We start from the raw sequence: 12,358 nt of genomic DNA, 5'->3' as shown, positions 1-12,358 counted from the left end.
TTCTTTTAATTTTCATTCTTACCTGTATATTCACTTTATTTATATTTTGTTTATAGTTATTTGTTCCATTCCAAGATGTACACTTGCAAAGCCAAGGCCTGCAAGGCTATGGACCAAGTATTGGAAAATGAGATTAGAATAGTTCATTGGTTGTGTTCGACCAGGGTAGAATAACTCCACAGAGGCTAAGTCACCCTGTATTTACATGGGGAAAGTCCTTGACACTAATCCAGCTCCCTCAGAGCCGGCTGTCAGAGTGAACAGAACCACAGACATTCCTGGGTTTTTTTGATAACTGACACTCCTGTTTATATTCTTTCTTTCTTTTTCCTTTCTCTTTTTTTACCCCAATTACCCCACACTACCGCCTAACTGCGGTAGTGCTTATTTTTTCCCCAGCACCCATGTTGTGTGTGTGCAGGTGTGGGACACAGTGAAAGACACAAGGTGCACAAACCTTTATTCAAATTTCCACCACCAGGAAGAAAAGAAACACCCAAGTGGCCAGTGACAAGCAGTGTCCTTCACATCAAAGGGCAATGCTGTGTGAACAAACAGTGAAGGGGAAAGCAAGAATTAAATCAAAATAGAATTGGACGGGGAAATAATGCACTCCACTCCCTGCGGCGCCCACTTCTCCCTGAACAACTCCAGGGTGTTGGTGGACACCGCATGCTCCTTCTCCAGAGACACCTGGGCTCTAATGTAACCACACAAGAGGGGCAGGCAGTTGGCCCTAACAACCCCTTCCACGGCCTCCTGCCTGGACCTGTTGATGGCCAGTTTGACCACGCCCAGGAGCAGACCCACGAGGAGGTCCTCAGACCTGCCCTCCCTCCTCTGTAACGGGTGCCCTAGGATCAAGAGACACTCCTGTTTATTTCTGTCAGCCAGGGCTCCCTCATTGGACCAGATTAACAGCCCTGATTAGGGAACCCATATTCTATGATGTCCACCTGTCGAACCTCAGTTCAATCACTAGACAGCACAGACTCAATGAGCTGAGAGACCTTTTGCTTTGTTCTAGACATCTATGACTCTATGCCTATTATCCTCTTATTTTTTCCTTTGTTATTTTTATCTCCATTCCCATGTGCACATTCTGTTGCTTTTGCAATGTTTCAGTATTCACAATACAGCACAACCTTGATTGTTCAAACAACATGTGCAGGGAGTGTTTTGTTCGGATAACTGATTGTTCAAATAACTGATCTGACCGTAAACAAGTAGTTATTTGAGTGTCGGTTATCGAACCTTTCTCGGTTATCTGCCAGTGCATGCCATAATGCTGTCTAACCCATAACTGAATGCTGAGTTGCCTAATGCTGTTTTTACAGGACCTTGAGACCTTGTTCGGATAATCCAAAATTTGGATAATTGATGTTTGGGTAATTGAGGTCGTACTGTATCTGAATTTTTGTTGTTTTTCAATAACGTTAGTAGAACAGTCAGTATCCCCTGCCTTTTATTTGTCAAGATCACTTTCAACCTGGGGCTAAAACAGAAGGTGCTGGAGAAGGTCAGCAGATCGAGCAGTATCTGCAGATACAAAAACAGAGTTAATATTTGGAGTCCAGTATAATTCTTCTTCAGAACTCCAAAGTGATAACTCCCTCTCCCTCCACAGATGTGCCAGACCTACTGAGTTTCTCTTGCATTTTCCATTCTTCGTTCATATTTCCAGCATGCCTAAAGAAAGTTTTTATGTATTATTGGAGCTATTGATTTTTTTCTATTGATTACATTTGTTATAAAAGATCATAATACTGTTTTAATATCCCCAGTTCTTTAGGTTAAGGAAGATGCCTTAGTAATTTGGAATTATGTTCAGTATTTTTTAAAGTTTCTTACATTCAATGATGTCATCAATCCAACTGTGATTTCCTTTCAAATCTTGCAGAAATTTACTGATAAAAATAATCTTGTTTAAAGCATTTTACACAAATCTTATCTTCACAAGCTAATTGGGACAAATTGTCACTGTACAGTTTGAAACTAACATTTTCAGATAGAAAACTGTGTTATGGTTAATGGATGTTTTTCAGGATGGGTGAATTTATAGTGGAGTTCCCCAGGGTTAGTATTAAGACTTCTGCTTTTCTTGATAGGTATATGATCTCGACCTTGCAATACAGGGCACAATTTCAAAATTTGTTATGAAACTTGGAAGCACTATAAACTGTAAGAAAGACTGATCTCCAAAGTTGACAAGTTGTTGGAGTGGATGGCTGGATAGACAGATGATGACATTAAATTTGGAGAAGTATGAGGTGATTTTGTTCAGAGAACAAGAGACGTTTTTCATTCATTCAAGAAATGGAAACACCTCTTGGTGGGCTAGCATTAATTACCCATTCCTCATTGTCCTTGACTTGATGATGTGTGTGTTGCATTCTTAGTAATCCATTTTGTGTAGGTACACCCACAGTGCTGTTAATGGGGATACTGCAGGATTGAGGTCCAATGACATGGAAATGTATCACTATTCCTTCAAAATCAGGATGGTAGCTGACCTGGAGGGCAACTTAGAAGTTGTGGCCTTTCCATGTATGTGCTGTCCTTCACCTTTTGGATTGTAGAGGTCATGAGTTTTGGAAGCTCTGCCTAAGGAGCCTTGGTGACTTTCTGCATTGCATCTTGTAGATGGTACAAACTGCTGCTGTTGTCTATCAGTAATGGAGGAGTTAATGTTTGAGGATATGGTGCCAATCAAAGGATCTGCTTAGACCTGGATGGTGTCATGCATTTTGAGTATTGGAGCTCCATTCCTCCAGATAAGTGGAGAGTGTTCCATCACACATTTGTGAGTGTCTCAATTCATTGATGTCCTTCAAAATATGAACTATATTATACATATTATTTCAAATGCCCTTATACCAATTCATTGTTACAACTGAAGCATAACCCTTTCACTTTTGTACTCAATACTCCACATAGTAAACAATATCATTTCATTGGCTTTTTCTAATTGCTTGCTGCATCAGTATACCAAATTTTATTTGGTTCATGTACCAGCTCAGCATGAACCTTTTGCATCTCAAAGCTCTCTTCATTCAACTAATATGTATTGTTGTTATTCTTCCTGCCAAAATAGACAAATATTCATTTGCCCAAATTATTCTTTATTGGCCAGATATTTGCCTACTGTCTTATCTATCTACAGCTTTGTAGCCTCCTTACATCTTCACAGCCTACTTTCCTACCTATTGTTCTGTCAGCAGCAAAATTAGTAACCATGCTCTTGGTCCCTTCTTCTACATCATTTATATAATTTGTGACGGACCGCTTATTCCATCCTGCCAATTTGAGCATCACCCATCTATGTAACTCATTGTTTCTGTTAGTGAATTAATTTCTATCCTTTGCCAATATGTTATTCCCTATATCATTGGTTTATATCTTTTCATAATAACGATTGATGTGGCACCTTATCAAGCACCTTCTTTAAATCCAACTCTGTATAACTACTGGATCTCATTTATTCACAGCTCGTAATAAGTTCTCAAATTAGTTAGTTAAACATGATTTGACTTGCACAAATTCTTGTTGATTCCTTGTCATTATCTTGAATTAATCCAAGTGCCCTTTATAACTTCTTTAATAATAGCTTTTAAGAATTTCCCCTATTATAGATTTTAAGCCAACTGGCCTGTAATTTCATGCATTGTATCTTTGTTAATAAAGAAGATACATTCACAAATTTCCAATTTGCTGGAACCTTCCCTGAATCCCAGGAATTTAAGAGAATTAAAAACAACTCATCAATTATCTCCTGTCTCACTTCATTTAAGGATAAAACCCCTCTGAACCTGGGGACTTGTCAGATATCAGCCCTCTTTTCATTTTTTTTAGTTCCTCTCTTACTTTTGTTTCATGATTTATAGCCATTTCTTGGATGTTGCTGGTATCCTCTGTCATGAAGTCTGATCATCTGTTTTTACTAAAACAAGTTCAACATTAATATCAAATTTAAAAATAAAGCGTGTAATTGTGCAAATATTGGTGATAGGTCAGAAGATTGAATAGGATATTGAAAAAAATCAAACAATGACAAGATGACAAACGAAGGAATAATTAGAGTGCAGTATTCATATTTCCAAAACCCAGCTCTATTCATCTGCCAAGTCCTTATTCCCTGTTACTAATTTCCAAAACTCACTTTGTTTGGAAACAAGTTTGTAAATTATTTTCATTTTAGAATATAAGACCATAGAACATAAGAAACAGGAACAGGAGTAGACTGTTCAGCTCATCGAGCCTGCTGCTCCATTCACTAGAATAAGAAACTCTTACTATTTCTGGTTAGCTTTATAACTTGGACTTTAGTTTTTCCCTCCTCATTAATCATCAATACTTCTCCCACACAAGGGTTTGAGCCAGGAATTCATTACTCTAACCAGATGTGTCCTATGTTAACTTGCTTTTGTTTCAGTTAGTAATCCATAGATTATTATCTTTGAGGTGCAGCTTCTTAATTTAGAGACTAACTCTTCCTGCTGGCTGCATAAAACATCATTCTTTAGCTTTCCTATGTTGTTGTCACTGACCTAGGGTCAGAAATAGGGATTCAAATCCAAAGCAAAAGATTCAAGCCTTATACATCAGTGGATCATTTGTGTACATGGGATAGGACTCAAGAGAATCAGGGTAAGAAGGTAGATATAATTGAACTTGAATACAGATGTGATTCTGCTCCTTTTTTAAAAATAATATATTCCATCTTTACTATTTCTAATATCATGATTTCAAGTGATTATTTGTTACGAGATTGAAAAACCTACAGTAGTTTCAGCATTCAAGATGTCTGGTTCAGAGGGGTTCAAAGTTTGATGATGTTTGAAGATAAGCATGAGGTTTATAATTTGTGATTAATTTGCATCTTCCAGTGTAGGCAACTTTGTGCTGCTTGCGAAATAACAATTACTTTTCAATCAATCTATTTGAGCATATGATAACCACCTCACCACAAGATACTCCATTATATCCATATCAATAATACAGCAACTATGTGCAACCAGCACTCAATATGCTTTGAAGTGATAATATCTCTTAAAGCAAGCCTGTGCTACTGGTCTCATTCTTTCAAAGGGGAAGTGCATTCAGGCCCGAAGGTGTCCTGGAACTGTTTGTGGAAGAGAACTTGTAAAAACATAGGATGCCTACACTGTAGAAGCAGGCCATTTGACCCACTGAGTCCACACTATCCCTCCAACAGCATCTCAGCCAGACACCTGATCCCTATAACCCTGCATTTTCCATGGCTAATCCACCTAGCCTGAACATCCCTGGACATTAAGGGCATGGCCAATCAACCTAACCTGCCAGGAATGATCAGATGTCAAGGAGGGCAAGGAATGGTCAGGTGTCGTGGTTTTGGTCATTGTTAAGCAACTCTTGCAAGAGGTATGAATGATGTTAAGTTCAGGATTAGGTTCGCTGTGAAGTTATTTTTGTGATCATGTCTTCTCCTCGACCTCAAATATGATCAATGGCATTATGATTCAGATATATGATTGTAATTGGCATTTAAATAAAACTGATTGATGTTTTCAAGTGGTTTGCCTGCAGCTCTCTGTAAAAGTTATTGACTATCTGTTGATGATACACAGGGGAAGCTTGTTGGAAAAAGTCATCATTTTAATAGAGAAAGTTCAGACTGGAATAAAGATTTATTTAAAAGAAAAAGAAAGGACCTGGTTAATGATACTGCACTGACAGACTGTGCTAGGGACAACTAACAAACATTTAAATTGGTGGATAGGTGGCAAAAAGACTAATGTTGAGAGCACTTCAAATAATATCTCAGGTGATCCAAAATAAAGGAAAAGAAAGAAAAAGATCTCAGTGAACAATTCTCTTATTGGTAATGGTGATGTCATTGAATAGAATAGCTTTAATAACTTACTGTACTAAGGAACCACAGTAAAATCGTATGAACAGAATAATGTTTTAGAAATTCATTCACAGGTATGTTTATCACTGCCTGGGCCAACATTTAATGCTCAACCCTAGTTACTCTTGAGAAGATACTGGTCTATTGCCTTATTGAACCACTGCAGTCCATTTGGTATATGTGGAACCACAATGCTGTAAAGGGAGAGAGTGGTATGATTTTGATTAATCATCAGTAAAGAAACAAAGATATATTTCTAAGTTAGAATAGAAAATGGCTTGGAGGGAAACTTATAGGTAGTAGTGTACCCAAATATCTGCTGCCTTGTCTTTTAGATGGTAGTGGTCATGAGAAGGTGCTGTCGAAGGAACCTCAGTGAATTTCTGCATTGCATCATGCAGATGGGTACACATTCCTGCTATGGTATATTGGTAGCAGAGGGAGTGAATATTTGAGGATGTGGTGTTAAGTAAGTGAGTTGCTTTGTCCTGGTTGAGTGTTGTTGGAGCTACTCACTCAGGCAACTGGACAGTGTTCCATCACAATCTTGACTTGTACCTTGTAGATGGTGGACAGACCGTGGTGAGTTAATTGTTGCAGGATTCCTTGGCTCTGACCTTCCCTTGAAGCAATAACATTTCTATGGCTAGCCAGTCCCATTTCTGGTCAATGGTAACTCCTAAAATGGTTGATCATATCATATAATTGTTTATTTAATACTGAAGGAATGCACGAAACTAACAGTAAGATAAAAGCACTCCATGTGAAAACACAAAAAAAGTATTTGGACAGCAAGCAGAGAGCATTTCCCTGCTGATTACTTAGTGATTTTCACTGTTCATCTACCCTGTGACTGCATTTTGAAGGAATTAATTGTTAGCGAAGCACTTTGGTATATGTTTGAACATTAAATAAATGCAAGATCTTCACTTTAAAATCAATGGTAGAGCAGATATTGATTCAAATGGTGTGCCTCTTCTATCCTCTCCACCTCAGTATTTGTCAACTGAAATACATGAAACAGCATGTTATAATTATTTATAGAAACCAATGTTTATTTTACTAAATGTTTCACAATCTAATGGACAGTTGACATTCTAATTATCATGGTGGTACCATTCTAAGCTCTTTAAATTAGACAGCCTTTTAATATAATAGCAGTAAAGATGATTAGCACACTCAAGCTTCAAAGCAAATGCTGCAAATTAGTAAAGTGTAAGTTTACTTCTGTATTTCACTGCAGGGTGGTTTCGGATGCTCAAAGTCTCATTGGAGTTCATCTAAACAGAAGAGAAAATGAAATAAGGAGAAACAGTAAATGTGAATAATAACTAAACAAAGCACCATTATTCCCAGAGGTGCCACAAATTTTAAACATTCCTCAATTTACCTGTCTTTTGCACCTGTGTTGACAGAAAGTACCATACTTAACAAGAATTGCTATTTATTACAAATAAGAAGACTGTAGCTATAAGTAAACACTTGTGAGCTGCCATTATAAAATTGTACTTGATAAAGCTGTAACCCACTTATCTCTCTCTCTGACACAGACACACAGACACACAGACACACACATATACACAAAACTGGAAGAATGGTTCTTGTCTTGATTAGGATACTACTGCTTTATCCCCTTTCTCCAAATGTTCTCACTGGTTTGCAGAAGGAACAGGGTGATTGTTTCACATTTATAAAAGGTCTCTGACTTGTTAATCAAAAGTCATAACTAATCGCAGCTACTGAAGGAAAAATAAATTGATTTTCTACAGGCTTAAGGTGGGTTAGTGCTGCAGAGAAAAGTCATGGCCCCCTAGCTGTGGGAGATGCGAATGCTTCTCTGATCTTGTTCACAGAACCAAATTGTTCAACTACCTGGGAACTAATCACATATTTGTTGACAGGCAGAAGTTAGTAGCTACCAGTCAAGAGACCAATCAGCTAACTGTTGCTGGCTGAATCTCCATTTGAACAAAGCCTTGACTGCTGGGTGTCTGAATCTTCCACTACTACTGCTTGAAGCAGCAGCTGTATACACAGTGATTACAATGAGTGTCAGGTTACTTATTTTTACAAACAGCAGTAAGCCTTTAGCAATTCTTGGTATGTAAACAATTCTTTGCCTATTTCAGTCCACAATCAAAAGTACAGAAAAAAAAGCCTCTCTTTGTGCAGATAAATATTCAGGCATTAAATAAACACAGATCAATGAAAGAAGAAATTGTGATTACCTCATAAAACTGTTAATCAACCAAAGCAAATACTCTACTTCAGTTTGTGAAAAAAAGACCTTGCATTTTTAAGAGTGGATGCATGGACATGGAGTTGGTATGGGTGACACTCAGAGGGGGTGGTTGGATGATGTGCTGTGAAGGATATGTGCTAGAAGGTTGAACAGACCTGAATATAACTAGAATGTAGTCAAGTGCTGAGCTAAACCTTCTGCAGATTTGAGGAGTCAAAATAGTAAATGGGTTTTTTAATGGTGAGCCAGGAAATTTATGACTCGAGCTTTCCATCCAGACAGTGTAGACAGCTAAAATATCAATGTTACCTGGGCTGCTGTTTCCAACACTTGCTGTTTATTTCAGAGTTCAAACCCATACTATATTTTACTTTTGTAATAACTTGCATTTGATATAGGGTTATGAACCTAACTGTTTATTTTTATATGGTATTCCGGCCTTAAGTGTACATACGCCTTTCATGAAAAGAACTATACATATTGGACTCTAAAATATATTTAGAACTTTGTTTAATTTCAGTATAGCTCCTAAGGTCTGTCTGTAATGGATACTATGTGAGTTTTATTAGGGTGCAAGGACAGAGGGTTTTATATGGAGGGGAGGGGGTCTATGAGTTTTGTTAGGTAAAGATTTCAAGAGATGTAGAGCAAAAGCATTGGGTATTAAGATGTAAACCAGCTTTGAGTGGCAGTGCAGGATTGGAGCAGAATAGTCTATTTTTGTTTCCATTTTGCAAATTCTAGGTGAAATGAAGTGTGAACAGCACTGCATGGTCCATCAGACTCCAATTTTGAAAGTAGGTATTTTATTGTTTGTGTAACTTTAAATACAATATGGAAATCAAAATAACAATATTTCCAAGCTTCATGATGATATTTACATATATTAAAATATATCAAACTTCATGAAAGATAGTAATCAAAGTTATGTTTACATTTGAGCAAGGTTTCAATGGTATCATTTGAAAAAATTGTGCACTCACCAGGCAGAGTTGAGAGGAGGTGCACATTGTCAAGTTAACTTACAGACTAAGTGTATAATCTACACCTGAACAGTTAGAAACAAATTACAATAACTATTCCTGTTTGTAATAAGCATGTTTTATCAGCAGGCCTGCATTATTTAGTTAGAAACTGAAAACCTCCTTTCACTGTCTGTCTACAAGGCAGAAGTTATGAGCTTTGACTCAAAACGTCAGCTCTTTTCTCTCCTTACAGATGCTGCCAGACCTGCTGAGATTTTCCAGGATTTTCTCTTTTGGTTCCTTTCATTGACTCTGGCCTGAAACATGTCAGTGGGCCCTGGAGCAGATCAAAGGCTATAAATTCTCCAGTAATTCACCTCCTCTCTCTCTCTCTCTCTCTCTTTCTCCACTGCCTATCTACAAGGCAGAAGTTATGAGTGTAATGGAATAGACTCAGTTTGTTTGGATAAATGCAGATCAAACAATACTCAGGAAACTTGACGCCACCCAGGGTAAAGCAGTCTGTTTAATTGGCAACCCGCTCCACTCCAACTCAGAGTGGTAGCAGTATGCACAATCTATAGGATGCACTGCAGCTACTCACTTTGGAACATTTCTCAGCACTTTCCAAAGCTGCAGCCTTCATAAGACCATAAGACCATAAGACATAGGAGTGGAAGTAAGGCCATTCGGCCCATCGAGTCCACTCCGCCATTCAATCATGGCTGATGCGCATTTCAGCTCCACTTGCCAGCGTTCTCCCCGTAGCCCTTAATTCCTCTAGACAACAAGAACCTATCAATCTCGGCCTTGAAGACATTTAGCGTCCCGGCTTCCACTGCACTCCGTGGCAATGAATTCCACAGGCCCACCACTCTCTGGCTGAAGAAATGTCTCCGCATTTCCGTTCTGAAATGACCCCCTCTAATTCTAAGGCTGTGTCCACGGGTCCTAGTCTCCTCGCCTAACAGAAACAATTTTCTAGCATCCACCTTTTCAAAGCCATGTATTATTTTGTACGTCTCTATTAGATCTCCCCTTAATCTTCTAAACTCCAACGAATACAATCCCAGTATCCTCAGCCGTTCCTCATATGCTAGACCTGTCATTCCAGGGATCATCCGTGTGAATCTCCGCTGGACACGTTCCAGTGCCAGTATGTCCTTCCTGAGGTGTGGGGACCAAAACTGGACACAGTACTCCAAATGGGGCCTAACCAGAGCTTTATAAAGTCTTAGTAGTACATCTCTGCTTTTATATTCCAACCCTCTTGAGATAAGAGACAACATTGCATTCGCTTTCTTAATCACAGACTCAACCTGCATGTTTACCTTTAGAGAATCCTCGACTAGCACTCCCAGATCCCTTTGTGCTTTGGCTTTATTAAGTTTCTCACCATTTAGAAAGTAGTCCATTCCTATATTCTTTTTGCCAAAGTGCAAGACCTCGCACTTGCTCACGTTAAATTCCATCAGCCATTTCCTGGACCACTCTCCCAACCTGTCTAGATCCTTCTGTAGCCTCCCCACTTCCTCAGTACTACCTGCCTGTCTACCTAACTTTGTATCATCGGCAAACTTCGCTAGAATGCCCCCGGTTCCCTCATCCAAATCATTAATATATAATGCGAACAGCTGTGGCCCCAGCACCGAACCCTGCGGGACACCGCTCGTCACCGGCTGCCATTCTGAAAAAGAACCTTTTATCATATGGTGGAACTATATTACTGTTCCTTCATTGTCACTGGGTCAGAATCCTATAGGTGTCTACAGGTGTCCCTACACTTCAAGGCCTGCAGTGGTTCAAGAAGGCAGCACATTGTCACTTTCTCCAAGGTCATTAAGAATGGGAAATTAATTAATATTAACCCATCCAGTATTAGCCATATTCCCCAAACACGTGGAAAAAAAATGCATGATTTGTCTAACCTGTGTGCAATTCACATCCGTGGATGGACCAAAATAAGCTTGATTTTTCCCCTTATTTACTGCCTTTAGGTATTTCAATGAATAGAAACAGATGGAGCTATGTTGGATTCAAAGTGTTGCTTATGAAACAAATCATTTTAAATTTAGTCACTAATTTCCTTTTTTGTTTGGCTAACAATATCCATAAGAGAAATGACTAAATAAGAATGTAAATGTTTTGTTAAACTACCTCAGAATAGATTTCTGTAAAAGATGGATGCCATCTACTCCTGGTCAACTTACTCATTTCTAAATGCTAAAAATACTGAATTATATAAAGGTTGAAATCATGCAATGCAAATAACATTGCAATGGCCCAGTCAAGTGCAAATTTAACACCTGCAACAATAAGTTGCAGATGATTTGAATTAAATGACTATGAATCAGGCAGAGGAAACTGTAAACTGTTCCTGGTGATTTTAAGTTGCATTCTTCAAACTCACCTCCATATCATTTTTATCCTTCCTACCCCATTTTTCCTTTCTTGTCATTATTTCTTAGGACAGCCCACTGATGTTGCAGTCTGACAGGAATGTAACCGTGAATGCTCGCAATAACCTTGGACAGATTACCGGGCAGCTGACAGTTGGTGAGTTTGCTACTCTATAATTGTGCATTTTGGTCAGAATCACTTCATGTCTCAGCTAATTGGATGATATGCTTTTGTATTAAATTGGTTCAGATTAATGCCTGCACAGTCCCTCAAGTCTCATCACATTTATGTCAAAGTATGTCCACAGTAATATTGAACTAAATAAGTGAATAGTTTTACTTCCTTTTGATTGAAGATATTTCAGCTTTTGATCATTTGCTTATCAACATGCTTAATGCTAGCCTTCATTTCAAATGATTCATAGTATTTAATTAAAAAATACCTTCTTATCAGACTACTTTTTCATAGCCATCAATGTAATAGTTCTCGCGGCATGTTTATCCACTAGATTTATAATATGATCGCCATTTTATCTCTAACATTCTTTTAACTGTAACATCTGACACTTGGGGAGAAATCTGACAGAAGATCAAAATTTTGCATTATGCATGTTGCTGCTGATTTCTAGTGAGTCAATTAATTTTTAATTGACTTTTAAAGAAACTTTAATCTTCGAATGGCTTGATATGTGAATAAAGTTAGTGCTTTCTTCTATGTTCAGTTTATTTCTAACATGAATATGCAACTACATGTCAAACAGGAATAATCATCAGAATGCTATTGAATTATGGAATGAGGCCTGTGAAGGAATAAAATCATTTGCATAAATATAGATAAATTTGCTGAACAGTTTTTTGG

General features: G+C 38.1%; 1 protein-coding gene across 3 annotated transcripts in view; it reads left to right on the top strand.

The window, feature by feature from the left end:
* The window catches only part of LOC140476947 (zeta-sarcoglycan), a 956,705-nt gene that overhangs the window by 810,881 nt on the left and 133,466 nt on the right, over window positions 1–12,358 (top strand). For all 3 annotated transcript variants that reach the window (XM_072569948.1, XM_072569957.1, XM_072569968.1), the window contains exon 4: window positions 11,569–11,656. In XM_072569948.1, the coding sequence (XP_072426049.1) occupies window positions 11,569–11,656 (88 nt within the window). The remainder of the gene's footprint in view (window positions 1–11,568; window positions 11,657–12,358) is intronic.

This window comes from Chiloscyllium punctatum, chromosome 1 (genome assembly GCF_047496795.1).
Source record: "Chiloscyllium punctatum isolate Juve2018m chromosome 1, sChiPun1.3, whole genome shotgun sequence".
NCBI lineage: Eukaryota > Metazoa > Chordata > Chondrichthyes > Orectolobiformes > Hemiscylliidae > Chiloscyllium > Chiloscyllium punctatum.
Note: the sequence above shows the minus strand (reverse complement) of the source record. Positions and strands in the feature narration are given on the sequence as shown.